The sequence below is a fragment of the Cyrtonyx montezumae genome, unplaced genomic scaffold (genome assembly GCF_038088225.1).
Source record: "Cyrtonyx montezumae isolate F1298 unplaced genomic scaffold, pur_monq_1.0 scaffold_45, whole genome shotgun sequence".
In the NCBI taxonomy this organism is placed as follows: Eukaryota; Metazoa; Chordata; class Aves; order Galliformes; family Odontophoridae; genus Cyrtonyx; species Cyrtonyx montezumae.
Genome location: NW_027072051.1, coordinates 1,106,376 through 1,132,978, shown reverse-complemented (window position 1 = coordinate 1,132,978; position 26,603 = coordinate 1,106,376). Strand labels below are relative to the sequence as shown.

The window sequence follows — 26,603 nt, the reverse complement described above, 5'->3', positions numbered from 1 at the left end:
CTGGGGGGGGGCAGAGCCACGGTGACCCCCCCTCTCGCTTTGCCCCCTCCCTGCAGCCCCATCCCCACCCCAGCCCCACTCACATTGCGGAAGTCCAGGCCCAGTTTCTCCTTCTCATTGGTCCAGTCGCTCCTGTCATAGTCGGGGGCTGCAGGGAGGGCCCCCCCGGGGGGGAATCACGGTGGGAATACACGGAGGGATGGGGAGGGTTAAAGGGGGGGGGCAGGAGCAGCTCCACCCACCGCCATCGCCGCCCCGGGCACTGCGGAGGACTTTTACACCGGGAGCAAAGGCCATGGGGGGGGAAGAGTGGGCAAGAGGGCAGGGAGCACCCCCCAAAAAACAACGGGCTGCACGAGGGGGGGCCCACACACCCCCCCCCCCCTCACCTGGCCCGGGTTTGTACTGCCGCTCCTGGTACGGGGTCCCGGTGTACTCCAGCAGCAGTCGGATGGCATGGGCCAGCTGCGGGCACAGCCACCGCGTCACCCCCCACCCAAAACTCACCCCACGCCCCCCCAGATCACCGCCCCCCCCACCCGGACCCCCCCTCCTCACCCCACGGAAGTCCCAGTACCCCAACGTGACCACCATCGCGAGCGCTGCTCCGCGCGGACCGGGACAGCACAGCAGCGGACACGGAGCCCACCCCCCGCCACACCCCCCCCCTGGGCACACCCCCCCCTGGGCACACCCCCCCGCGTCACCGGGGCCGCCCCCCATCCCCGGAATCCCAGCACTCGTTTCTTACTTAAATACTTTATTTCCCATGCTTCGCTTTCCTTTTTTTTGTTGTTTTTGTTATGGGGGGGGGGGGCGTGGGATGGGGGGGGGGAATGCGGGGCAAAGGGAGCAGCCCCCCCCGACTCAAAGGGAGAACGGGGGATGGGGACACACAGCCCCACACTGCTGCTCCCTGTGCTGCCGGGCCCCTGGTGCGATGTGCCCCCCCCTCCATGCCCGGGGGGGGGATTGTGTCACCTCTGTGCATGAAAGTGGACGGAGAGGTGTGTGGGGGGGGGGCAATTAAAAACACCAGGCCCCATAGCTGGATAACGGGGTGTCCCCACCCCCACTGTCTGCGGTGCATCACTGCATCTCCAGCTCTGCAGGGCCCCCCCCGCGGGGGGGAGGGGCATAAACCAAATGAGACAAAGCAGCGAAATAAACGACCCCAAAAATAATCATACAAAAAAAAAAAACAACAACAACAAAAAAAGACGAAGAAACAGAAAAATGGAGGAATGGGGATTTGGGGGGGGGGGGGGGCCGGGGGGGGGTTAGCGTGTGGGGGGCGGGGGGGGCACGGGCAGCGTGTCCTCCTCCTGGATGGGCTCCAGCTCCGCGCTCTGCACCGCCTGCGTGATCAGCGTCAGCTCCTGGCACAGCGTCTCGAAGCGGTACCCGACGCGGATGTCGGGGACGTTGGTGCGGCGGATGTCGTTCCCCTCCGGCCCCTCCTTCAGGTAGTGGGGGCCCAGCCAGTAGCTCTTCACCTGGGGGAAGGGAGGGGGGGGGCTGCGGCCGCCTGTCGTGGCACGGGGGTCTCGGGGGGGGTTGGGGGGGGTTGGGGGGGGTACCTTGTGGGAGAAGCCGCTCATGAGGACGCTGTTGCGCGCCAGCTCGCACATGTCGCAGGAGCTCAGCTTCCAGACCTGCGTGGCGATGCTGTACTCCTCCATCAGCGGCTCCTGGGGGAGGGGGGGACACGTGGCGTCAGCACGGCCCCATAACCTCTTCCCAAATGGGGAGGGGGGGGCACAAGGGGCTCCCATTCCCTCCGAGCGGCCTCCAGAGCTCGGCGGCACCTTCTTGCTCTGGGGCCACCGCTGATCCCATCCCAATGGCCATCGATGACTCCGTGCCATGGCCACGGCCAACAGCGACCCCACAACCAACACCGACCCCATGGCCACGGCCAACAGCGACCCCACAACCAACACCGACCCCATGGCCATGGCCACCACCAACTCCATGGTCAACACCAACCCCATCCCTATGGACATGGTGACCCCCAACTCCTTCCCCGTGGCCACTACAGACCCCATCCCATCCCCATAGCCACCACTGACCCCATGGCCAACACCAACCCCATCCCCACGGCCCCCACCAACCCCTCCATCACCCCATGGCCTCCCCACAGCCATCCCGGGTGGGGTGGGGAGGGCAGACCCCCTCCCTCTGCCTCGCCTTGGTGAAGTGGAACTGGAGGGGGTCATCGGTGGACAGGGAGACCATGAGCCCCCGCGAGAGGTACTCGGGCAGGGGGTTGCGGTGGTAGCTGAGGAAGAGGCTGTTGTTGCTCAGCGGGGACATGGCGATCCCGATCTGCGCCAGGTAGTACAGGTACTGCAGCACGGGGGCCTGGAGGGGGGCACGGCGAGGTGAGGAGGGTCCCGGGGGTGCACCGAGCCCCCCCCCCCCCCCCATCCCCGACCCCGCTCACCTTCCGCAGCAGCAAGCCGTGCGAGATGTTCTCGGACACCATGAACCCCGACACGAGGTGATGGATGGGGCCGGCCTCGCCGCAGTGCGGGCGCAGCACGAAGGTGTGGAAGCCACGCTTCCTGCACACGGACACGGCCGTGGGTCTCAGACCCCCCTCCACCCCACGCCCCGCCCCCCAACCTTGGGGAGCCCCCCAGCCCCCCGTGCTTACCGCCGGAGGTGGTTGAGCACCGTCATGTTGGCGTACATGTAGTACAGGTAGTAGGAGTAGGGCGGGTTGTCCTCCTCCACCCAGTTCCCCGGCAGAGGGCTGTCCAGGTTGAAGATGTGATGCTCCGGTTTGGATTCGTCGTCCACGCTGTCGAAGCCGTCCACCTGCGGGCAATGACCCCCACGAACACTCACACCCACCCCCCCCCCTGCCGGGACCACCACGAGGGGGAGGGGGAGGGGGGGCAATGAGGTGTGGGGGTGGGGGAGGGGTGCTCACGTGCTCCAGGAAGAGGTGCAGCTCGGGGTGCTGCGCGGGGTGGATGGTGGCCTCGTAGAGGGGCAGGAAGATGTTCTCCAGCATCTCCTGGAAGTTGGCCAGCTGCTTCTTGGTCCGATAGACATCGCTGCGTGCGGACGGACGACGCTCAGAGCCCCCCCATCCTCCACAACACAGGGCTACATCCCCCCACCCCCCCCCACTCACAAGAGCCGGGGCACCTGCACCAGCCAGCGGACGTTGTTGGAGTGGACGCGGTGGTTGACGGCCCAGCACGCCAGCTTGTCCCACTCATCGCGGGAGCGGCCGTAGATGGAGAGGCGCAGCTCGGCGTTCTGGTATTTGCTCTCCTCCAGGTCGGACATCACCTCCTGGAGGACATAGCGGAGGGGGGGGGGGGTCACCCCACAGCCGTCACTGGCACCCCCACCCTGCCCCACGGGGACGTGGGACTCGCCTTGATGATGTGAGCGAAGTACTTCCCCGAGACGCGGTTGTCCGTCTTGATGAAGATCTCCCGCAGGATGGACTCCCCGATGGGATTGTATTTGGCGTTGAATTTGTCAAAGCGGTGGAAAGTGTTACGGTCCTGGAGTTGGGGGGGGGGGGGGGAGGGGAGGGGGGGAGATGGGAGCGCCCCACGGAGTGAGAGCCCCACGCGGGGCCTTCAGCACCACGCACGGGGACAGCTCCCACTCCCACCGCCACCGGAGGGCCCGGGAAGGTGACCTCCCACCGCCCCACCACCGTGGGACGGCCCTGGAGAAGACATCTCACCCCCCCACGCCGTGGGATGGCCCCAGAGAAGACCTCCCACCACCCCACCACCCTCCAGTGGCACTCGGGAAGACCCCCACCCCCCCAGCGCTGTAGGAGGGCCCCGGAGAAGATGATCTCCCACCATGGGACGCTCCCAAAGAAGAAGACCTCCCCCAACCCCACCACGGGGGGATGGCCCAGGAGGAGAAGCCCTCCCCCTGCAGCCACGTCTGATCTGGAGGCCCCACTCATCCCCACGCTCCGTGGACGGCCCCGTACCGCGTGGACGTCCAGAGTGTCCACGCTGAGGTCGTAGGCCGTGAGGTTCATGGTCTCGAAGACCTCCTTGAGCGTCTGCTCCTTGCCTTTCTCCACGTGCACGATCTCGTCCAGGTGCTTCTTCATGGCCCTCTTGATGAAGCGCAGGAGGTGCTTCTGGTTCATGCAGGACGAGGCGTGGATGTGAGTGTCCACCTGCAAAGCAGAGGCTGTGCTGAGCGCTGGGAGCCCCCCCCGGGTGCCCCCCACCCCCCCACGGCCCCGCAGTACCTTGCGGATGTTGTAGAAGTCGCGGTGGGGCACCTTCTTCTGGGCTGCCAGCTCCTTCATCTCGTTGAGCAGCACGTGCATCTGGAACTTGGAGCTCAGGTACTGCAGGCGGCGGTAGCAGAAGGATTTGCTGCCCGGGGGGGAGGGGGGGGGTAGGTGGAGGGGAGGAGAGGGTGGTGAGTGTGGGGGAGGGGGAGAGGGGGGAGAACTGTCCCTCCCCCAGAGGTCGGTGCACACTGCGGTGCAGCTCCGGGCTCCTGAGCTCCCACCCCATGCACGATGAGCCCGGGATGGAGATGGGGATGTGGGATGGAGATGGGGATGTGGGAGAAGCTGTGTGTCGTGCCCCCCCCCCCCCTCCCTGACCCCCCCCCCTCCTCACATGGGCCCATTGATGATCAAAGCCATCAGGAAATTCATGTCAGCGATGAACTCCTGCAGGTCGGGGTAGGGCAGGTCCAGCTCCGTGCTCCTGCAGAGGAAGGGGGGGGATGAGACAGAGGCGGTCACACCCCCCATCCCCCCCCACCCCCCCCACACACAGCTCCCCTACTTATCAGTGAGCTCCTGCTTGGTGTAAACATGCACGACCCCATCCACCATCTTCAGCCCGAAGCCCAGGTCGGCCGGCATGCTCTGCGGGTCCCACTGCTCGTACGGGTGCTGCTCCGCGAACGGCGGATGCACCGCAGCATCTGCCCCACAAACAGAGCCCCAACCACCACGGGGGTCACCACCAGCGGCCCCCCCCCTTCTTCCCGACCCCCTCCCCCCACACCACCACCCACCGGCGGCCGCGGGGGTCTCGGGCGGCTGCTCGGGGCCGTGGGTCTCCAGGGGTTTCTCGGAGAGCTCCTGCAGGAAGCGGGCTGTGGTTGTGCAGAAGCTCTGCAGGGACAGTGCCATGTACTTCTGGCGCAGGAACAACGCCTTCACCACGCTCTTGGCCGCGTCCAGCAGGTCGGTGAAGGGCACCTGGGGGGGAAATGTAGGGGGTGCATCCCAAAATATCACCCGTGTGAGGGAACGGGTGCGGCCGGTGGGGGGGTGGGCTCGGGGCTCACCCCACATTTCTCCTCCCCGGAGATGCTGACGCGTTGGAACTCGCGCTCCAGCGCCTCGCGCTCCTTGGGGACGTGGTCCACGCGGTCCTCGTGATGCTCCTTGAGGAGCCTGGGGGGGGGCACGGCCATCAGGGGGGGGCAGGACCCCTCCTCCGTCCCCAGGAGGCGGCCCCACATGGCGGTGTACCCCTCCACCCCCACCCCGACCCCACAGAGCACGACGAGAAGTGGCGGTGGGACAGAGAACGGAACAACTCGTGACACAGACACCCCCAAGCGGAGACAGGAGGGAGGGGACAAAGCCACGCTGTGCCCCGCGCCCCCCCCATCACCCCCAAAATCCCATCCCCACATCTCCCACCCCGGGAGCGTTAACCCTTTTAGTGCCAGCGTGGGCATGGGGAGGGGGCGTTGGGCACCAGTGGGCCCTGTGCTGGGGGTCGTGGGGGGGTCGTGGGGGGGCCCTGAGTCGGGCACTCACTGTAAGTCGGCGGCACTGTCAACTTTCAGGAAGTCCTGTTTGGCTCTGAGCAAAATGTCGGGCTCGAGTCTGGGGACGGTGGGGAGGAGAGAGGGGAGCGGGCGGGGGGGGGGGAGAAAAAACACCCCATTAATGCCACCCCATTAATGCCCCATGGGAACAGACAGAGCCCCGAACCAAATGAACCACGAAATCAGACGACATCCACGGGGGGGGGGGGGAGGACAGAGCGGGCACAGAGGACGGACAGCAGCGGGGGTGGCCGTGCCCGGGATGGGACACCCATAGGGCTGGGGGGGGGGGGGGAGGGGATCGGGGTGTGGAGGGGGGGGGCGGGGCACCCCCTTACTTGACGTCCTGGCTGATCTGGCGCTCCAGGCGCTGCCGCCGCTCCTCCAGCTGCTCGATGGGGCTCTCCTCGGGGAACTCATACGGCGCCGTCCGCATTTCGCTCTCGGCCAAAGAGCGGCAGAACAGCTCCTGCACGGCCACCGCCGTCACGAGCCGCGCCCGTCCTCAGCCCCCCCCCCCCACCCCCACCCCCACCCCCCGGAGCTGAGACCCGGCCAACTCGCTGCACGGAGGACGCACCTCGGCGATCTCTTTGTACTTGCCGTCCATGGAGGTGCGCAGGTCCACGGGGAAGTGCTTGAGGCAGTGCGGGGTCCCGGGCAGCGAGCGCGCCGCCTGCAGCGGGCGGGACCCCCCCCCGCACCTCTGTGGGCACAGACAGTGAACAGCGCGGGGGGGGGGGATGGTCTGCAGCCCCCCCGCAGCAATGGGGGCCACACTGAGGCGGTGCCACCTCCCGCATCATGAAGGGGGGGGGAGGGGGGAGAGCAGGAGGAGTGCCCCCCACGGCACTGTCACGGGTGTCCGTGTCACACGTCACCCAGGCCGGGCCCTGCGCTGCCGGGCTGCCACGCGGACCCCACCCCGGCACTGCGATGTGGGGGGGGGGGCACAGCCCCACGTCAGTACCGGCTGCAGCCTTCCTCCTCTTCCTCCTCCTCTTCCTCCCTCCCCATAGCGCGCACAGCGCTGCGCCACAGCACCGCCGCAGAGCCCCCCCCCACCCCACACTGCCCCGTGGGGGGGGGGGGGGGGGGAGGGAAAGAACGCACCACCGGACCCCGCCCCCCATCCCCACCACGAATCCCCGCAGCCCCGACGGCGATGAGCGCATCCCCGCAGCGCACATCCGAACCCGAACCCATCCCCCCCCCACCCCCCGGTTTGGGGGGGGTCTCACCTGCGGGGCCGGCCGCCTGCAGGCTGCCCCGCTTCTTGAAGGGGAAGTGTGCCGGGGCGGCCATGGCGCTGCGGGGGCGGTGCGGGGGGGCCGGGAATGGCGGCGGAGCTGTCCCCCCCCCCCCCGGGTTGATGATTGATGCGGGGCCCGAGCAAAGTCCCCGGCGGAGGGAGAGCCCGGAAGCGACCGAGGAAGAGGATGGGGCGGAGGGAGGAGGAGGAGGAGGAGGGATGAAGGCTGCCGGCGCGCGCGGCCACGCCGAGGGGCGGGGCGAGCTCGCATGGAGTGTGTGGGGGGGGGGGAGTCGGTGCTGCCCCCACCCGAGAGCCGTGTGAGCCCCCGGACGTGGGGTGTCCTCCCCCCCCCCCCGCCTTAACGTGGCGTCGGTGCCTCTTGCGGCGCAGTGCCGCCCCCGAAGAGATTCGGTGTCGGACCCCCCCCACCCCAAAAATAGCATCAGTGCGTCCTGCGGCAGCAGAGCCCCGCACGGGGACGGGCACTGTGCCCCCCCCCTCCGCAGACAGAGTGCACTGCCCCCTCCCCCCCCCCGAGCTGGACCCCATCACCTTCCCCCCCCCAAAAAAAAATGGGCCCAGATGAGCATGGCTGTCCCCCTCCCCCCCCCAGTGCAGGACCCCATGGACGGGATCCAAACCTCCTCCGCCCACCCCCCACGACACAGACGTCCCTCCCCTCGGGACAGGACCCCAAGAGGGGACCTCACCCCCCAGCATCGCCCCCAGATCTATGGGGGGAAGGGGGGAGCCCTCAGAGGTTGAGATAACAGCCCTTCCCTCCGCGCCCCAATGGCGTTGACACCTCCAGCAGCACTGTGCCCCCCCCATCCCCCTCCCCCAGCGACCAAAACAGCATCAGTGCTTCCACAGACCCCTCTGCGTCCCCCGCCTGACCCCCCCCCCACGGAGCAGCCGCAAGCTGTGCTCTGGGGGTGTCCCGTCCCCCCCCCGTGCCCCCCTACCTGTGCCAGTGCTGCCGGACACGCACTGCGGGGCCCGAGTGCCCCTCACCCGGCGCCGGAGGGTGCGGTGTTTTTAGCGGAGGGAACGCCGTCCCCCCCCCTCCCTCCCCGTGTCCCCCCCCCATCCCATGTGTGGGGCAGAGCCCTTACGGGAGATACCGGGGATTTTGGGGGCGGGGGGGGGGGACCCCCGCGCTGAGCGCTGCGTTACGTCCGGGCGCTGTCCCAGCGCGCGCCGATGGCATTTTAATTGCACCCCCCCCCCCCCCCCCAACCCCTTCATTAGCGCCGCGTTCATTAAGAGGCGTTTTGTCCTCGGGGACAGCGGGGGACAACCGACCCCGTGTCACCACCGCAGCGCTGGGGGGGGAGGGGAGGGGGGGAGGGGGTGTCACCCACCCTGCGGTGCTCTGGGGGCCCGGGGGGGGCTCACAACCACTGCTGTGGGGACGTGTGGGTCCGTCCCCCCCGTCCGGTGACACTCAGAAATGTGGGGTGGGGATGGTGGCAATGGGGGGGGGGGGAGGAGGAGGAGGAATTGGGGGGGGGAGGAAGGCTGTGTGCCCATAAAGAGCTTATGCAGCCGGAGGGTGAGCGGTGCGCGGCAGCGCAGATTATGGGCGCTCATTAGCGGCCCGCGCTAATTAGCTCCATTTCCCAGCAGGAGGAACCCCACAGCCCCACGGGATTTGGGGTGGAGGGGGGAGTGTGACACGAGTGGGGCTGAACCCATCCCTATACCAACCCCACAGCCCCGGAGCCCCAGGGGTGCCCCCATCTCCCGTGGGGGTGTCAGCCCCCTGCCCTTATGTAACACCGTACACCCACCTTCCCACGATGCTCCCCCCCCCCCCAGCCCCTAATCTTTACCATCTTGGGCTAATTGGATTTCCCAGGTCACGTGGGGCGCGATAAAAAAAGCCCCCCCAAATCCCTCCGGGCCCCAGAAATCGGGTTTATCCATGGGGAATTAAGGGAGAGCCCGGGGGGCAGCCGGCCCGCGAGCACCCAGCCCAGCGCTCCGGTGCACCCTAGAGCGGGGGTCCCCCCCCTCCCCACCCGACACCACAAAGAAGCAGCATTTCCCCGCCCGCCCCCCAGGGGTGCGCGCACCCACCCCCAGGAGACCTGGAAGAGCGCGGGGACCTGGAGGAGCTCGAGGCGTTGGCAGAGGAGGACGAGGAGATGGGGAGCGGGGCGAGCGCCGAGGACAAGGAGATGGCCAAGAGGTCCAAGGAGCTGGAGAAGAAGCTGCAGGAGGACGCGGACAAGGAGGCGAAGACGGTGAAGCTGCTGCTGCTCGGTACGAACCCGACCCCCCCCACTCCTCTGTGAGCGGGGACCCCACTGGTGGTGGGGGGGGGGGTGGAGGCAGCAGAGATGGGCGTGGGGCAGAAGTCGGGGGGAGTCCTGGAGGTCCCGTGGGGGTAAATGCAACCCCCATCCCATCCCCATCCCGTCTGATCCCCATCTCCATCCCACCCCACAGCATCCCATCCTCATCTTCGCTTTGTCCCCATCCCATCTGATTCCAACCTTCATCCCCATCACATCCCACTCCATCCCATCTCCACCCCCACCTCAAACCCACCCCAACCTCACTCCATCTCCATCCCCCCCCCACCCCCCCAGCTCTGTGGCACACAGATGGGTGATGGTGACCACAGGGACAGTGGGGGCACACCCCAGGAGGGCAGCACCCCCAGAGTGCACCCCACGATGGGCACAGGAGGGGCACACCCCCGCAGCGCTGTGGGGTGACAGCACAGGGCCGGGGGGGGGGGCTGGGGGGCACAGGGTGAAGGCGATTACGGCCCTAATTCTAAGCAGCTTCCTGTGCTGCCCTAAGCTGCTTAGGGCAGCGGGGCAGCACGCCGTGGTGGGCACCGCGTGGGAACCTGCGTGGTTGGGGGTCCGTCCCGGCTGAGGTGTCCCCCCCCCCTCTTTCCACAGGGGCTGGAGAGTCAGGGAAGAGCACCATCGTGAAGCAGATGAAGTGAGTGGGGCTGTGGGGCCGCGGGTCCCTGCCTCCCCGTACCCACAGAGCAGGGGCACCCCACGGCGCGGTCTGAGGGGGGTGGGCTGATGCCAACCCCCCCCCCCCCCCAGGATCATCCACCAGGACGGGTACACACCCGAGGAGTGCATGGAGTTCAAAGCCGTCATCTACGGGAACATCCTGCAGTCCATCCTGGCCATCATCCGCGCCATGTCCACGCTGGGCATCGACTACGCCGAGGCGGGGCGGGCGGTGCGTGGGGGCCTGGTGGTGATGGGGGGGGGGGGGGGGGCAGGGACGTGGTGACGAAGGTCCGTGCCCCACAGGACGACGGGCGGCAGCTGTTCAACCTGGCGGACTCCATCGAGGAGGGCACGATGCCTCCGGAGCTGGTGGACTGCATCAAGAAGCTGTGGAAGGACGGCGGCGTGCAGGCGTGCTTTGACCGCGCTGCCGAGTACCAGCTCAACGACTCGGCCGCATAGTGAGCCAGAAACCCCCACCCCCGCACCCCGTGCCCCCCCCCCCACGCCGTGCCCCGCAGCGTGACCGCTGTGCCCGCAGTTATCTGAACCAACTGGACCGCATCACGGCCCCCGGGTACCTCCCCAACGAGCAGGACGTGCTGCGCTCCCGCGTCAAAACCACCGGCATCATCGAGACCAAGTTCTCCGTGAAGGACCTCAACTTCAGGTGGGGGGGGGGCGGCAACGTCCCCACGGTGCCCCCAACCCCAATCAGCCCAGGGACGGCGGATGGCACCGCCCCCCTTGGGGTCACCACCTCTGCTACCACTGGGGGGGGTGGGAGCAGAGCAGTGACCGTGTGCGTGTGTGTGTGTGTGTGTGCCCCCCCCGCCCCCTTCAGGATGTTTGACGTTGGGGGGCAGAGATCAGAGCGCAAGAAGTGGATCCACTGCTTCGAGGGGGTGACGTGCATCATCTTCTGCGGGGCACTGAGCGCCTACGACATGGTGCTGGTGGAGGACGACGAAGTGGTGCGTGATGGGGGGGGGGGGGCAGGAGCAGGGCACCCCCACACATGGGGGGCCCAGCAGCGCTGTGGGGCGGGCACTGCCTGCTGCCACACGCACTCTGTCCCCTTTCTGCCCGCAGAACCGCATGCACGAATCCCTGCACCTCTTCAACAGTATATGCAACCACAAGTTCTTCGCCGCCACGTCCATCATCCTCTTCCTCAACAAGAAGGACCTCTTCGAGGAGAAGATCAAGAAGGTGCACCTCAGCATCTGCTTCCCCGACTACGATGGTGAGCAATGGGGGGGTGGGGGCAGCGGGAGGGGGGCTCTGGGTGCTGTATCACTGCCCCTGCCCCCTCCCCAGGGCCCAACACGTTTGAGGATGCAGGGAACTACATCAAGACGCAGTTCCTGGACCTCAACATGAGGAAGGACGTGAAGGAGATCTACAGCCACATGACCTGTGCCACAGACACGCAGAACGTCAAGTTCGTGTTCGACGCCGTCACCGATGTCATCATCAAAGAGAACCTCAAGGACTGCGGCCTCTTCTGAGCGGGTACGGGGGGGGAGGGCACAGCGTGCCACGATGGGGCTGCGAGCCCAGAGGGCGGCACCCCGAGGTGGGGGGGGGATGTGCTCCCACTCAGTGCCCCCTTCTCTCCCCCCCAGCAGAAGAGACGGCTGCAGCTCCGCATCGCAGCGCTGCCGCGCAGAGCCAAAAGGACACACGGTCCCTCAGCCCCCACTTTTTCTATGAGCTGCCCCCCCACGTCCGAGCCCACGCCAGGAGGGGGCCCGAGCCGACCTGCCCCCCCCCACACACACTCCCCACGGGCAGCACCGGGCCCTGCTCGCCCCACAGCACTGGGTGTGGGTGTGGGTGTGGGGGGAGGAGCTCGGCCGGTTCTCGTTGTGCTGTTTAGAGCTGCATTCGCTCTCTGCCGTTTGTAAATAAACCCGAGGTAGTCCCACAGCCCCACGGCTTCACCTAGGACCAAAACCAAAGCCCACGACGACGAAATAAAGACGCGTGCATGAGCTGACGTGTCGTTCCTCCCACGCTGCCCCACGCGTGGGCCCTCCCTCCCCACGGGCCACGAAGGACGGCAGCACCCCGCAGCGCACTCACCACTTTAATACTGCCAACAGCTACAACACATCGCAACTGTACACACGGGAACGGAGCCCCGAGGGGACGGCGGGGGATGGGAACGGCCCGGGGTGGGGGACGGTGCTGGGGGGGGGCATTTGGCACCACATACACGGAGTGAAGGCATGCTGTGTGCATGGAGCGTGCGACGAGCTGCGCCCCTCGAACAGAGCACAGCTCCCACCCCCTGACCCCATCCCACCCCCCATGTCCCAGCAGTGGGTGTGCAGACACCGGGGTGTCCCCCGGGGGGGTCGGGGGGTGCACAGTTCGGTGACGGTTGGGTCGGCGTTGGTTTTATTTCCCGAAGGAGGATCGTTTGCAAAAGGAAGAGAGACAGTTCGGTAAAGGGAACGGTTTTCACGGCGGAAAAAAATAACAGAAACAAAACCCCTTAAAAAACAGAGCAGCGGTGGCCGAAGGAAGAGAGCAAGCTACGGCCCACAGCTCCACCCCACGGCTGTGGGGCCGCCCCACAGCCGCTCCCCACACCACCCCCAGCTCCCCACTACAGAAGGCGCCGGTGCCACGCGCTGCTCCGTGCCCGTGGTCCCCGCAGGCAGCACTGTGCCCTCTGCTCCGGGTGGGGGCTGCGGTGCGTCCCAGCCCCCCCACCCCGCGTTACCTCCTCAGTAGAGCCCGCACTCCTTCAGGTTGTTCTTGATGATGACGTCCGTGACGGCGTCGAACACGAACTGCACGTTCTTGGTGTCGGTGGCGCAGGTGAAGTGCGTGTAGATCTCCTTGGTGTCCTTCCTGCGGTTCAGGTCCTCGAACTGACACTGGATGTAGGCAGCCGCCTCCTCGTACGTGTTGGAGCCTGCAGGGACCACAGCCCTGCCTCAGCACGGCTCCGGGCTCTCACACAGATCTCTTAAGCACCCATTAAGCTGCTTGCAGCCATCTGCAGCTCCAACCAAACCCACTGCCAACAGAAGCTCCCAGCTCAGAGAGCAACGCGCAGCCCCGGGAGGGATCAGAGCCCACGGGAGGGATCAGAGCCCACGGGAGGGATCAGAGCCCACGGGAGGGATCAGAGCCCCCGGGCTGTGCACCACCACCTCCCCCCTGAGACAACAGGGCCGGGCTGTGCAGCCCACCACGCACCCAAGGGCTGCGGGGCCAGGAGCCACAGCGAGCCCCCCCACCTGTGTACTCGGGGTAGCAGATGGTCAGCGGGCTTTTCTTGATCTTTTCCTCGAAGAGGTCCTTCTTGTTCAGGAAGAGAATGATGGACGTGTCGGTGAACCACTTGTTGTTGCAGATGCTGTCAAACAGTTTCATGCTCTCGTGCATGCGGTTCTGAAAGGCGGAGTGAGCCACGAGGGCAGTGCGTCAGAGCAGAGTTACCGGGGGGGGCGGGCAGTGGAGCACCAGCTCTGCTTCCAAGCCCAGGGTCCCCCCCAGGACGCACCATCTCTTCGTCCTCAGCCAGGACGAGGTCGTAATCGCTGAGGGCCACGCAGAAGATGATGGCTGTCACTCCTTCGAAGCAGTGGATCCACTTCTTCCGCTCCGACCGCTGCCCACCGACATCGAACATCCTGCAGGGCATGGGACGACCTCAGAGAGCACACAGAGCTCCACGGACACACGGGAGGAGGGGGAGGCTCAAGGACGGACCCCAGGCGAGGGGGGGGGGGGCAGGGGAAACCACACCAGCAGCAGAACCCCCCCACTCCCCCGGGGCTGTTTCTCCTCAGCCCATTCTGGCAGGAGGAGCTCGTGGTCCGGGCTGTGCTCGTTTCGTTCCCTGCCTCCATTTCCTCAGCACTGATCCGCACACCCACCCACGCTCAGCTCTTCCGCTTCCTTTACACCACTCCCAACAAAGCCTCCTCCGGAGCACCAGGGAAGGATCAACGCAGAAGGAGAGGTGCTGCAGCTGCACAGCCTCACACACACACACACACACACACAGAGGGCTCCACGTGGGCCAGAAGCAGCGCCACGCAGTGATGTCAATGCACAGAGCCACGACTGACTGCCCTCTGCTATTTAAGGCAGATCCCACTGGGCAGAAGGGAGCAGGGAGATGTCTGCACGGAGCTGGGCTGCTCGCTGAGCTCCGCCACCAACACACCGGAAAGGAAACAGCATCCCTGACAACTCAAACCCATCCACGGAGCGTTCAGGCACTTGTAAAACCGTTCCTGCTCACTGCTGCTCCCCTGAAGGACATGCAAGCAAACCACGCCCTACGAGCAACGCTGGGGTTTCTGCTGGAGCTCTCGCAAACACAAGCTAACAGTAAGCCAACAAATGCTTGTTTAGAGGCTTGGAGCAACAACAGCTTGAAAACACAGAGACGAGGGGAGCTCGCAAGCAACACAGCACCGTGCTCTCCCACAGCCAGGGCTGGGGCTGCCTGCTGGGACGGGGACAGCAGGAGTGCTGACGTGGCTCAGGGAGGGCAGGGAGCTCGCTGCAGTGCTGCAGGGTGAGAGGCAGCAGTGTGAGTGGCACTGCAAGGGATGCTGAGGGAGATGGGTGGGATGCAGAGCTCCCGAGAGCCGCCCCACGGGGTCCTCGTGGACAGCCCTCATCTCCCATGGCACACAAAGGGGTCACACTCCCGCTCAGCAGCCACGAGTCAGTGTCCTTTTAGTGTTTGCTGCTGTTGTTCTGATCCTGTAAACAAGCAGTCAGTACCTGTGTCTGCGAGTCCCGCATAAAAGCAGCTGAAAAGAACAGAAGAAGGCAAAGAAAAGTCAAACCAGAGAGTGGTGCCAGCACACAGGAGGCAGAGGCTGGGCTGCACCTTGCTGGGCTGCACCTCGCTGGGGGTGCAGGTCCTCCCCACCCCCCCTTAGCACCCACGGGACACGGCGCCCTCTGCTTACTTGAAGTAGAGGTCCTTGAAGGTGAAGTGTGTCTCCACGATGCCCGTCGTCTTCACCCTGGTGCGCAGCACATCCTGCTGGGTCGGAATGTAGGTCGGCTGGGATATCCTATCCAAGTCGTTCAGGTAACTACAGCAGGGGCACAACACAAGGAGCGCTTTCCTTCGGGCCACACTCCCACTATGAATCTTTTATGGACTGCAGAAGGAAGCAATCCCTGGGTGCATTCACCCTCCCCACAACACACACCCCACACACAGGCACGGGGCCCCGTGGGTCACCCCCAGGGGGGGTTGTTTTAATTTTTCACCCCCACCCTGTGTGTGGGGTGTGGGGAGCAGCGCAGGAGCTGTGTCAGAGCAGGGTGGCTCTGAGCATTCCTTGCCCTCCAGGTGCAGCCTGCAGCCCTGCAACCCTCCCGTGGAGCAGCTCCAGGACCGCTAGCAGCAGCTCCCTGAAGCACCCCTTCTGCACTCTGCCACCAGGCTTCCTCCCTGCACTGAGGTTGCAGCACTGCTTCCCCACCGTGCACCCTGCTTACAGAGCCAGCTGCTTCCCATGCTCCAACAGCATCTGGCAAACACCGCGTGCCCCGGGGCTGCCCGAGCCACACACCCTTCCAGCACAGGGAGCTGAGGGTGCAGCACTGATAAGGTGCTCGGGGCTGCAGTAGCAGCTGAGCTGGGTGCAGGAGCAGCTGGGGGCTCAGCTGCCTGCCTGCACTCTGCAGCACTTCCTCTCTGCTCACTTGGTGACCAGCTTGCAGCACGGAGCTGTTTGAAGCTTTGCTGTGGTGTTCAGATGGAAGTGGATGTCAGGAAGGCCAACGGGTGACAGCACAGCCCCTGCACAGCACGGAGCACACCCGGATAAACTGCAGCCTTTGAGGGCAGCCAGGCTCAGGCACACAGCAGGATGACAGCCTTCCCCCTGCCCTGCCCGCGGCTCAGCACCTTCCTCCTGCAGCCCCAGACCCAACAGAGCCCTCACGCCTCCCCCTTTCTCCCCCACGTCTCTTTATTCCATCTCTTCTCCGTCATTCTCAACTTTTTTCCCCCCCCCTGCACGCTGCGTGGGGCTCAGGACAGCTCCTCCTGTCCGCTCAGCTCCCTCCATCTGAGCTCAGGATCCTCCACTGAGGTGCTCCAGTTCAGGCAGCCGAGCTGGGACTCGCCCCAAAAGAAGCAATGCTGAGGTGAGGAACTGCTGAACACAAAGGCAGGAGGTTTGCAGCTCAGCTGAGCACGGCGAGGGCTGCCAGGGAGGACAGCAAAGTGAACGTGGGCCTGGAGAGCCCAGTGCTGGAAACGGGCCCTCACCAGTTTGGGAGTTAAACTGGGAGCTTGCTGCCATCTGCTCTCACGGGGCAGCACGTCGCTCCTCCACCACGAGCAGAGTGCCACGCTCACTCGGGGCAGAACAAGGAACGCTCTGTGCTCTCCCAACCCCACGCACAGGGAGGGGGCACAGGGATGTGGATCAGCTCCAGAAAGCAGCAGCCCGGAGCCAAGCCGTGCCTGCAGGCAGCGCACGCAGCCCCTGCCCCCCCCCCATGGCCCCTGACCCCCACATCTCCTGCCCCTCCATGGCCCTGGTCTCTTACTAGGAAGCAGAGTCGTTGAGCTGGTACTCCCTGGACCTGCTGAAGCAGGCCTGCACGCCTGCATCCCGCCACAGCCGCTTGATCACGCCGGCCAGCTCGGCTGTCATCACCCCCTCCTCTGCACTCCCAGCCAACACGAAGAGCTGGCGGGCATCATCCTGCAGGGAAAAGGGGGGTAAATCAGGCCCCTCCCACTGCTGCACCCCCACTGTGAGTGGGGCTCACTGAACTTCCAGGGCTCGTTAACGCAGCTCAGCCCCACACTGAGGGAAATACTTACTGCCCTGGCAACTTCCCCAAAGTCTATCTTTAGCCTTCCCATGGCTCTTATGATGGCAATGATGGACTGGATGGTATTGCTGTAGACAACCACTTTATACTGTTTGCATTCCTCCTCCGAGTAGCCGTCCTCGTGAATAATCCTGGAAGAAAACCAAGCCCTCAATCCAGAGCCAAGAACCAGGAGGGCACTGCGGGCAGAGCAGACCCTGCACGCTGCCTCCACTCCCACTTACTTCATCTGCTTCACGATGGTGCTTTTGCCAGACTCCCCAGCACCTGAAAGGCACAAACACAGCGTGGTCAGCGAGGTGGGGACAGCAGGGAGTGCCTCTCTGCAGAAACACTGGGGTGAAGATCTCTGACACAGCGACAGGAGTGCACCGACCCAGGGGAAGCAGCCTGAGGTGTTTCAGCCCAGGGATGACCCCCATCCACTCAGCCCACGCCCCACACCCCACACCCGGGCCGCCCCACAGCTGAGCACAGAACAGACCTGCCTGGGCCTGCAGCAGCAGCTCAGCCTGAGTCAGCAGCAGCAGGGCTCGGCTTCCTGCTCCAACCACACCGCCAGCACCCAGTACCTGGTAGTGCCAGGAACACCCCCGGGAGTCACAGGGCTGGGAGGGACCCCCCAGCCCAAACCCCCCAGAGTAGCACTGCAGGGCTCCCCCCACTCATCCCACAGCCCCCCAGGGTCAGCCCCACACCTCACAGAGTCCCCAGGGCTGAAGGAGCTCCCGAGCTCAGCCGTGCAGGGACACCTCAAACCCATCCGCCCTCAGCTGAGGCCGAAGGGTTCCAGCATCGCAGCCCCTGAGGACAAAACCCTGCCACGTCCAGGGAGGAGGAGACCCCGCCAGCTGAGCTCAGCAGAGCGACACAGAGCACATCCCAGCTCAGGGTGGTACCCAAACAGCGATGGATAACGGGGTGCACTTAACACTGAACCCCCACAGTTTGTACACGAGTTGAAGGTTCACCACAGGAACCACCAGGGCTGAAGCCCTGGGAGGGGGGAAGAGAGCAGACCCCATATCCCCCCCCCACAGTACCTCACCTGCTGCAGGGCAGGCTGACAGGGTGTGGGTTTCCCCCCCAGCCCATGCAGCAGTGCCAAGTGTGTGACACAGCTCGCACCGCCCCGTGCTCCCACCCCCAGGGCACAGCCCAGGGTGTGTGTGTATGTGTGTGTGTGTGGTTTTGGGGCTGTGTGTGCATTTGGGATGCAGCACCAAGTGATGCAAACCGCTCCAACATCCCCGAGGCTCTTGTTTGTTTGTTTGTTTTAAAGCCTTTGATGGATGCAACAATGCAACATCATTTCTCGCACAAAAAAAAGGAGAAACCCCAACCCCCCCAACCCTACAAACCGAGCACAGCTGCTTTCCCCCACAGTCAGAACCAAAGCAAAGCCCCAGCACTGCTCAGGGCCGCGTGGGCCAACCCCACAGCGCAGCTCTGCAGACAGAGGGGATGCAGGAGGAGAGCAGCCCAAGTTCTTAAGGGTGTCCACGCAGAGCTGCACCCCACAGCGTCCCCCTGACACCCCACAAGGCCCCCACAGTGCTCCCTGCTTGCACAGCTGCCCCCGGTGCAGTGGGGAGGGACGGTTACACACATCAGGGTGGTGACCAAACACCCACCGAGAAACCACAAAGGCAGAGGGAGCATCTGCTGAGAGAAGAGCAGAGCCATTCCCACAGCCATGGGACAGAGGGTTGCTCTCATCCTGGCCGCAAAACCCCACAGAGCTGCACTGCCCCAACGGGGGAGTGGAGAAACGGGACCGTGTTCAGCACGGGATGGGGCTCAGAGTGCTCCTGTGAGCTCAGCACTGTGTGTGAGCACAACCTGCCCCCCTCCCCACCCACTCAGCCCGAAGCGGAACAGAGGGCGGACACGGAGCACCGTGCGAGCTCTGGCAACAAATTCATGACCAGAGACACTGCTTATCCACAACATCAAACAACGCACGCAGCTCAGGAACGTTTCCATCCGGCCTGGCTGTGCTGCCACGCTGTGCCCGTGCCATTATCCACCACTTCCCTCATACAGAGGTGCTCGAGCACTCTGATTTTAGCGCCCCTCCTCCAGATCCTTTCCACGAGCTCCGTGCCTTCCTTCTGTGCCGGGGGCCCCGGGCCCGGACTCAGCCCAGCAGACGGGGCCCCACCAGAGCCGAGCTGCCCCCACAAAGCCACACCCGTCCCACTGAGAGCGAGAGAGGGTCGGGCGGCCGAGAGCGACTGCGCAACCAACGGGGAAACGAAGCACCGCCGGGAGGAGGAGGAGCGGGGGATCCCGCCCCACCGGGACGGGCCCGGCCGACCCCCACGGAGCTCCCGCGTCCCCGGCGGCCGCTCCTCACCCAGCAGCAGCAGCTTCACCTCCTTGGCCGCCTTCTCGCCGTCCTCCCGCAAGTTGCGGTCGATCATTTTGCTCCGTTCCACCGCCGCTTTGTCCTCGGCGCTCAGCGTGCAGCCCATGGCGGCGGCCGCCGGGCCGGGACCGGGACCGGGAGCGGGAGCGGAGCGACAAAGGCCCGAACGGGACGCAGGGAAACGCGACCGCGCCTCTCCCTCAGCACGGGCGGCGCCGGATATCCGCCCGCCGCGACCGTTACCCGCGGGGCACGCCGGGAAGCGCCGCACTTCCGCCTCGGGGCTGCGGTGCATGATGGGATGTATGGGGGCTCGCGGCACTTCCGCCTCGGTGCAGCGGGGCGCGATGGGAGATGTAGTCTTAAAGGGGACAGCGCGGCCTAACGCGCCCCAGCTCAGAGGGTGGGGTGCCACGAGACCCCGCGGTCCCGGGGCCGTGTAGGGTGAGGGGGTGGGGCAGTGGGGCTGCAGCCCCCCCCCCCCCCACACCCCGGCAGCCCCTTCCCCAGGCTGATAGTCACAATCCCAGGACCACGAGAGGGATGGGCAGAACCCAGCACCCATGGGCGGGCACCCAGGGAGCGGGTAGAGCTCTGGCACCGGAACCAGTTCTGTGAGTTTCCAGGCCACGTGCTGCGGCCCTATTCCCACAGTACCAAGGCCCCGGACCCAGTGCCGGGATCACAACCTTGGTGTTCAAGCCCCAGACCTCCCGTGGAGGACCCCGACCCAACGTGGAGGACACCAACCCAACGGGGAGGACCCAAACCCAATGTGTAGGATGCCAAGCCAATGTGGAGGACTCAAACCCAACGTGGAGGACCGCAGCCAACATGGAAGAACCCAACCCAATGTGGAGGACCCCAAACCAATATGATGGAGGACCCCAACCCAATGGGGAGAACCCAAACCCAACACGGACGACCCCAACCCAACATGGAAGCCCCCAAACCCGCTGTCCCCCCCCCAGGGCTGATGGCGGCCCATCCCCGCAGCGATGCACGCAGACCAGCTCTGCCCTTTCAGCCGTGTTTGCACCCGGAGCCACCACCCATGGGGACACTGCTACAGCTCCGCTTTGTGTGCACAGAACCCGTCCCCCCCCGCACCGCTCCGGCCCCTCGGCCGCGTCCTCGCCGATCTGTCCCGGGATGCGGAAATCAATGGGTGCCGGGTCCCGCTTGGGGCCGGGAGTGCCGAGTGGCGGTGGGGGCTCCGCGGGGCGGGCGGTGCCCTGCAGGAACTGCAGGAAGTTCTCCTCGATGGAGCCCTCGCGGCTGGGCAGGCGCAGGTCCTCCTCGGGCGGCTGCTTGAAGAAGCAGGTGAGGAGCCGGCCCAGCTCGCCGCGGATCTGCCGGTTGAGGCACCCGTAGAAGAAAGGGTTGGAGGTAAAGCAGAAGTAGCCCAGCCAGGTGACCACGGTCTCGGCCGCCGGCCCCGCCAAGGGTTGGGCGCTGAGTGCCGTGTAGAGGTGGAAGGAGAAGTAGGGCAACCAGCAGAAAAGGAACTGTCCTCCCACGGCCAGCAGGATGGCGGCCGCCTTGCCCCCGCCGAACGTCCTCTGCGGGGTGGTGCGGGGCGCCCCGGACGTGGTCACCATGGTGGAGCGGCTGCTGAGCGACTCGGAGCGCCGGCGCGGGGTGTCCATCCAGGTGGGCAGCGGGCCGTGGTGCATGGCGGCCACCCGCGCCACCTTGAACATGCTGCAGTACACCACCACGATGATGAGGAGGGGCAGGAGGAAGTAGAAAGTGGCGAAGAAGACCACGAAGAACTTGCAGTACGGACCGCGGCTCCACTGCAAGGAGCAGCAGCGGCCGGCGGGCGGCGGGCGCTCGGGGGACAGCCAGCCCAGCACGGGGACCAGCGACGTGGCCACGGCCTTGAGCCAGACGCCCACCAGCACGCAGACCACCAGCCCCACGGTCATGCGCACCTCGTAGCGCATGGGGTGCACCACGTAGTAGTAGCGCTCCACGTTGATGGTGGAGATGGACAGGATGCACATGCTGATGAAGCAGACGCTCAGGAACAGGTAGACGCGGCACATGGCCTCGCCCAGCAGCGGGCTGTCGAACACGGCCGAGCCCGACAGCATCTCCAGCGGCATCAGGGTGAGCGCGGCCAGGAAGTCCACCAGGCACAGGTGGAAGACGAAGACGAACTTGCGCAGCGCCGGCGTCTTCACGATGACCGTCATGACGGCCGCGTTGCCCACGATGGCCGTCAGGTCGATGAGCAGCATGAAGAAGAGCCCCACCGATTTGGAGGCCACGTCCTTGGGCTTGCTGTCGGCCGTGCCGTTGGGGGGCATGGGGCTCGGAGAGGGCTGGAGCGCCCGTGCTGCCCTAGAGCCGTTCCAGCCCCACGGGGCGGGCAGGGAGGGCTCCATGCTGTGGCCCATCGCCCATCACTGGGGCCGGCAGCGCGGGGCCGCGGGGCATCGCTGGGTGCCACGGTGGCTGCGGCTGCCCCGGCGTGGGGTGGGGGCTGCGGTGCTCAGTGCACCCAGGGGTGCCCCCCGGCCCCGCTCTTCTCCTTCATCGTGTCCACCGGGCAGAGACGTGGGGCTGTGGGGAAGGGGAGCAGTCAGCGGGGGGCTCGGAGGGGTGGCACGGTGGGGTGGCACGGAGGGGATATCAGGGCAAATGGGCCCCATGAGACCCCCGGTGGGTGTCTCAGCTCCACTGTGGCCTCCAGGCGCGGCCCCCCCACTCCCCCTTGTTTTCAGCACACGTGGGTCTCTCTGCATTACGACCCCCTCCCAAACCCATTTTCTGTAATCAAGGGAAACCCCACTGCCTTGACAAAAATGGGCGATTCTGGAACAAAAAGCCCCGAACTCCACGGTTTCAGCCCCAAACGCCCCAGCTGCACCCCTACCCAGACCCCAGGGACCGCGTGGGGCTGTGCCAGGACCACCCTGGGGATCCCTCTGCTTTTGAGGGGTCCCCGCTCCCCATCCCCTCCCCGGCGGGTGCCACCCCCCAGAAAAAGCTATAAAGATGTCGCCGGGTGAGCAGGAACATGGGGGGGCCTCCCCGGAGTCCCCCGCCCTCTCATTCCCACCCGGGGAGGTGGGGGGGGTCTCCTTCCGCGGGGTGCGGGGGGATCCCCGAGCGCAGCGATGGATGAGGGCACAGGGGGTGCCCCCTCCCCGCACTGCCACCCATCGGGAACCCCCCCCCACCCTCCCGTCCCCCACCCCGCGCACCCCGGGCATCGCTCCGCCGTTACCGCCGCACCTACCGGGGGGGGGCTCCATGGGCCCGAAGCGGGGCCGGGCGAGGATGCTCGGGGCCGGGGCCGGTGCTGGAGCCGCTGCGGCGAGGGATGCTCCCGCACCGCCCGGCTGCTGGGTCCTAACGCCTCCCGCCCGCGCCGCACCGCCCCGGGAGCCCCCGGCCCCAGAGAGGGCCGCGGTGGAACGGGGGAACCGGGCCCGGGGGGGGGACAACCGCGACGGGGGGGGTGGGGGGAGTGACTGCGTCCAACGGCCGCAGGGGATGGGGTGGGTGGGGTGGGATCGGGGGAGGGATGCGGGCTGCTCACAGCCCCCGGCATCGCCGTGCCCAGTAACCCCCAGTGAGGCTGGGGGGTCTTGGTGGGGATGGGGGGGTTGCTTCGGGGATGGGGAGGGTCGCTGCGGGCACGAGAGGGTCCTCATAGGGATGGAAGGGTCTCTGTGACAATGAAGAGTCACTGTGGGGATGGGGGGGTTAATGTGGGGGTGGGGGGGCAGTGTGGGGATGGGGGAGTCACTGTGGGCCTGGGTGCGTCGTTGTGAGGATGGGGTTTAGGGTGGGGGGGACACGGGGGCACTGCCCCCTTCTGGGGGGTGTGGGGGCTCTGGGGACCTGGGAGGGGGCAGCCCCACGGGAGACAGAGGGAGTGTGTGGGTATGGGGAACACTCCCCAGTGCATGGAGGGAGGGGGGCTGCGCTCCCAACAACGAACTGCCCCACAGCACTGCCCGACCCACAGCGGGGGTGAGAGAGGGGGTGAAGGGTCTGCGGGGCACCCACGTGTGGGGCGGGGGGTGGGGGAGGGGTGGGGTGATGCAGGGCAGAGATTAGCGCCCGGATTACAGCAGAAAAATTGAGGGCGACCGAAGGACGGACAGAAATCCCCTCCAAGCGCCGGGGGGGGGGAAAGGGGGGCAGCCATGGGGCAGCGCAGAGGGGGGGCACCCTGGGGACGCCCCACTCCACGCTGCAGGGGTTCCCCTTTAATTGCATCCCCCCCTTCGCCGCCCTCCTCCCCCCCCCCCGCGAATAAAACGCCGCATCATCGCGGCGCTGTTTGTTCCGTTCCTTTCCCTCTAATTTTGGACCCGAAAAAAAAAAAGAAAAAGAAATAATAATGTGGCACAAATGTTTGCGGCTAAAAATACCCCCGGGAGGCGGAGCCACGTGGAGGGGGAGGGCGGCCCTTCCCCCCCCCCCCCGGCACCCATGGGAGCCCCTCGGTGGGACCCAGAGTGGGGTGGCACCGGGATTGGGGATGGTCTCACTGAGAGGGGAGCGCGGCAGGGGTGGGGGCTCGGCACGGATGGTGTGGGTTTGGGGGGGGGGATGGGGATGGTGTTGGGATAGGGATAGAAATGGGGACAGGGATAGAGGTGGGATGGGGGCAGAAATGGGAACGGGTGGAAATAGGACGGGGATGGAGATGGCATGGAGAGAGATGGGGATGGAAATGGGGGTGGGGATGGGGATGGGATGGGATGAGGAGGGGGATGGGGATGGGATAGAGGTGGGGTGGGATGGGGATGGCTATAGAGGCTGAGATGGGATAGGGACAGAGATGGGACGGAAATAGGACGGGGTCCGGGCCGGGCCGGGCTCCGAGGGGTTAAGCGGACGCCGCCGTGATTGGCTGAGGGCTGCGGGGCGGCAGCCAATGGGGACGCGCCGTGCGCAGGGGTCGCCGCGCCGGGCCCGCCCCCTGAGCGCTGTCCCGGCGCTGCAGCGCGGTGCGGGGCCCGGCCCGGCCCGGCCCGGCTCGGTTCGGCTCGGTTCGGCTCGTTCCGGCCCGGCCCGGCTCGTTCCGGCGCGGTTCGGCTCCGCTCGGCTCGTTTCGCCTCGGTGCGGCTGCGGGCTCCGGTAATACCCGGGGTTTTTTGGGGGGAGGGGGTGGGGAAGCATCCTCCGGCGGGCGCGGGGGGGCGGGGCCGGGTCACGTGGTGCGGCGGTACCGGGCCCGGAGCGGCGGGTGGGAGCGGAGGGGGCCCGGAACCGCCCCACGGTGCGCGACGTGACAGCGGGGACGCGGCCGCCCCCCCCCCCCCCCCACCGGGTGCCGTGCCAGCGGCGGCCCCGCAGTGACATCGGGGCACCAAAGCCGCGCCGTGCTGCGGCCACCGGAGCGCGGACAGTGCGGCACCGGCTGACGGTGCGTGGCCGGAGCCACCCCACGCAGTGCCGCCGGGTCACCAAAGCCCGCGCGGTGTGACGCCGTGACCCCTCGAGCAGCGGCGGCCCCGCAGCCGTGCCATGCCAGCGGTGACCGCAGCCACGCGGCGCCACGCGCCGTGACCCCGCCGCCCACCCCCCCCCCCCCGGCCCTCTGCATGCGGTGACAGCGGAGCCCCGCAGCGTCCCCGTTGCCGGCGGCCATGGCGGGGCCGGGCGCGGTGCTGGCCGTGCTGGCGGTGCTGGCGGTGCCGTCGGGCGGGAGCTGTCCCGCACGCTGCGTCTGCGCCTCCAACATCCTGAGCTGCTCCCAGGCCGCGCTCAGCACCGTGCCCGCGCCGCTGCCGCGCTTCACCGCCGTGCTGGACCTGAGCCACAACAACGTGAGCCGCCTGCGGGCCGACTGGGCGCCGGGCCGCCTGCAGCACCTGCACGCGCTGCTGCTGGCGCACAACGGGCTGGCCTTCGTCTCCACCGAGGCCTTCGCCCACGTGCCGCACCTCCGCCACCTCGACCTGTCCTCCAACCGCCTCCGGGCGCTGGAGGAGAACCTCTTCAGCGACCTGCCCGAGCTCGAGGTGCTGCTGCTCTACAACAACGAGATCTCCGCCGTCGACCGCGCCGCCTTCGACAACCTGGGCCGCCTCCGCAAGCTCTACCTGGGCCGCAACCACATCGCCCGCTTCCCGCTGGAGCTGCTCCGCGACGGCAGCCGTCCTCCGCAGCTCTCCCTGCTCGACCTCTCCTCCAACCGCCTGCGTGCGCTGCCGTCCTCCGAGCTGCAGGCCCTGCCCGCGTGGCTGCGAGACCGCCTCTACCTGCACGCCAACCCCCTGCTCTGTGACTGCCCCCTGTTCCAGCTCGTGGCCCGCGGCCGCCGCCGCCGCCTGAGCGCCGTGCTGGACTTCCAGGAGGAGCTGCGCTGCCAGCTGCCGGCGGCACCGGGCCGGGCGGCCGTGCCCATTTTGGCGTTGGGATCGCGGGAGATGCTCAACTGCAGCGAGGCGCGGGAGGCCGTGCTGGAGGCGCACGTGGGGGACAGCGTCACTTTGGGCTGCGACAGCCGCCTGCGGGCAGCGCACGGCCGCCACTGGGTGACGCCGGGGGGGGACAGGGTGACGGAGGAGGGGGGGCAACGGCAGCGCGGCCGTGCTGGCCAACGGGAGCCTGCAGCTGCGGGCGCTGCGGGGCGGAGGACGGCGGGACGTACGCGTGCCGGGTGTCGGGCCCGGCTTTCAACGAGACGCTGTACGTGGAGCTGCTGGTGCACAACTTCACGCTGCACGGCCCCCACGACGGCCTCAACACCGCCTACACCACGCTGGTGGGCTGCATCCTCAGCGTGGTGCTGGTGCTCATCTACCTGTACCTCACCCCGTGCCGCTGCTGCTGCCGCCACGCCGACAAATCGCCCGCCCCCCCCCCGCGACGACAGCCTCAACTCCTCCGTGCTCAGCGCTACCCCCAACCACGCTGCTGGGGAGGGCCCCCCGCCCCCCAGGGCCCGAGGCAGCGGGCACCGCGCCGCGCCGGGGGGGCAGAACGGGAGGTACAAAGCTGGGGGGAGCCCACCGGTGGCGGCGGTGGTGGGGGCACCGAGGGAGGGCCCCCGGGCGCAGAGGAAGGTGTCGGATCCGGACTCGGTCAGCTCGGTGTTCTCCGACACCCCCATCGTGGTTTAGTTGGGGGGGGGGAGGGCACGGTCTGGACCCCTCTTCCCCTCCCCCTCTCCTTCTGGCTCTGCAGAGCACAAGGGACGTGAGGACTGCGGGGGGGTCCGGGTGCCGTGGGAACCCCCACTGGTGACAGCACCCAAGCACACGGGGGTCCCTGCTGCGTGGATGCCCCCCCCCGCACAGCGCTGCCTCCCGCATGTTTATCGTGACGCATGACCCCCCCCCCGCCCCCCCGGGAAACACGTCCCCCC

The 26,603-nt window shown here is 66.8% G+C and overlaps 5 protein-coding genes across 6 annotated transcripts; 2 read left to right on the top strand and 3 right to left on the bottom strand.

Moving 5' to 3' along the window:
* Positions 1 to 1,247: 1,247 nt before the first annotated feature.
* Positions 1,248 to 6,499, bottom strand: AMPD2 (adenosine monophosphate deaminase 2). The gene is made up of 17 exons (XM_065747436.1): positions 6,383 to 6,499; positions 6,141 to 6,271; positions 5,792 to 5,860; positions 5,311 to 5,419; positions 5,035 to 5,221; positions 4,800 to 4,941; positions 4,629 to 4,718; positions 4,247 to 4,376; positions 3,977 to 4,171; positions 3,396 to 3,527; positions 3,146 to 3,309; positions 2,939 to 3,065; positions 2,660 to 2,823; positions 2,447 to 2,567; positions 2,191 to 2,364; positions 1,581 to 1,691; positions 1,248 to 1,496 (listed from the first exon to the last, which is right to left on the bottom strand). The coding sequence occupies exons 1-17, from the start codon at positions 6,410 to 6,412 to the stop codon at positions 1,281 to 1,283; spliced, it is 2,292 nt and encodes a 763-aa protein (XP_065603508.1). The 5' UTR covers positions 6,413 to 6,499; the 3' UTR covers positions 1,248 to 1,280.
* A 2,708-nt stretch (positions 6,500 to 9,207) lies between these two features.
* Positions 9,208 to 11,826, top strand: GNAT2 (G protein subunit alpha transducin 2). Its single transcript, XM_065747444.1, has 9 exons — positions 9,208 to 9,325; positions 9,976 to 10,018; positions 10,132 to 10,273; positions 10,348 to 10,505; positions 10,586 to 10,714; positions 10,889 to 11,018; positions 11,137 to 11,290; positions 11,365 to 11,559; positions 11,673 to 11,826. Exons 1-8 carry the CDS (start codon positions 9,208 to 9,210, stop codon positions 11,553 to 11,555), a joined length of 1,065 nt encoding a protein of 354 aa, XP_065603516.1. The 3' UTR covers positions 11,556 to 11,559; positions 11,673 to 11,826.
* Positions 11,827 to 12,667: 841 nt separating this feature from the next.
* On the bottom strand, positions 12,668 to 19,409 carry GNAI3 (G protein subunit alpha i3). 2 transcript variants are annotated; one of them, XM_065747561.1, is made up of 8 exons: positions 19,250 to 19,409; positions 17,115 to 17,157; positions 16,880 to 17,021; positions 16,600 to 16,757; positions 14,997 to 15,125; positions 13,568 to 13,697; positions 13,302 to 13,455; positions 12,668 to 12,973 (listed from the first exon to the last, which is right to left on the bottom strand). In XM_065747561.1, the coding sequence occupies exons 1-8, from the start codon at positions 19,365 to 19,367 to the stop codon at positions 12,783 to 12,785; spliced, it is 1,065 nt and encodes a 354-aa protein (XP_065603633.1). In that variant the 5' UTR covers positions 19,368 to 19,409; the 3' UTR covers positions 12,668 to 12,782. The 2 variants fall into 2 exon arrangements, with proteins under 2 accessions (XP_065603633.1, XP_065603634.1); XM_065747562.1 differs by having other exon boundaries at positions 19,269 to 19,306.
* Positions 19,410 to 19,500: 91 nt separating this feature from the next.
* On the bottom strand, positions 19,501 to 21,654 carry GPR61 (G protein-coupled receptor 61). The gene is made up of 2 exons (XM_065747484.1): positions 20,356 to 21,654; positions 19,501 to 19,545 (listed from the first exon to the last, which is right to left on the bottom strand). Exons 1-2 carry the CDS (start codon positions 21,652 to 21,654, stop codon positions 19,501 to 19,503), a joined length of 1,344 nt encoding a protein of 447 aa, XP_065603556.1.
* Positions 21,655 to 24,879: 3,225 nt separating this feature from the next.
* Positions 24,880 to 26,364, top strand: AMIGO1 (adhesion molecule with Ig like domain 1). The gene is given in 4 exon segments (XM_065747440.1): positions 24,880 to 25,803; positions 25,805 to 25,864; positions 25,866 to 26,093; positions 26,095 to 26,364. Coding segments are annotated over 4 exon segments (1,476 nt in total). The 3' UTR covers positions 26,359 to 26,364.
* The last annotated feature ends 239 nt before the right edge of the window (positions 26,365 to 26,603 follow it).

What these genes read in the sequence shown, in the direction of transcription:
- GPR61 (XM_065747484.1), bottom strand. Translation starts at nt 21,654, where the DNA reads ATGGAGCCCTCCCTGCCCGCCCCGTGGGGCTGGAACGGCTCTAGGGCA. An exon ending in AGCGGTGCGGGGGGGGACGG is followed by an intron (nt 19,546 to 20,355) that starts GTTCTGTGCACA and finishes CATGCACCGCAG; the next exon opens with CCCCGAGGCGGAAGTGCGGC.
- GNAT2 (XM_065747444.1), top strand. Translation starts at nt 9,208, where the DNA reads ATGGGGAGCGGGGCGAGCGCCGAGGACAAGGAGATGGCCAAGAGGTCC. An exon ending in ACGCCGAGGCGGGGCGGGCG is followed by an intron (nt 10,274 to 10,347) that starts GTGCGTGGGGGC and finishes CGTGCCCCACAG; the next exon opens with GACGACGGGCGGCAGCTGTT. An exon ending in TGGTGGAGGACGACGAAGTG is followed by an intron (nt 11,019 to 11,136) that starts GTGCGTGATGGG and finishes TTCTGCCCGCAG; the next exon opens with AACCGCATGCACGAATCCCT.
- AMPD2 (XM_065747436.1), bottom strand. Translation starts at nt 6,412, where the DNA reads ATGGACGGCAAGTACAAAGAGATCGCCGAG. An exon ending in ACACTCTGGACGTCCACGCG is followed by an intron (nt 3,528 to 3,976) that starts GTACGGGGCCGT and finishes CCCCAACTCCAG; the next exon opens with GACCGTAACACTTTCCACCG. An exon ending in TGCACCTCTTCCTGGAGCAC is followed by an intron (nt 2,824 to 2,938) that starts GTGAGCACCCCT and finishes CATTGCCCGCAG; the next exon opens with GTGGACGGCTTCGACAGCGT.
- GNAI3 (XM_065747561.1), bottom strand. Translation starts at nt 19,367, where the DNA reads ATGGGCTGCACGCTGAGCGCCGAGGACAAAGCGGCGGTGGAACGGAGC. An exon ending in ACCATCGTGAAGCAGATGAA is followed by an intron (nt 17,022 to 17,114) that starts GTAAGTGGGAGT and finishes GTTTTCTTCCAG; the next exon opens with GATTATTCACGAGGACGGCT. An exon ending in TTCAAGGACCTCTACTTCAA is followed by an intron (nt 13,698 to 14,996) that starts GTAAGCAGAGGG and finishes CATGCCCTGCAG; the next exon opens with GATGTTCGATGTCGGTGGGC.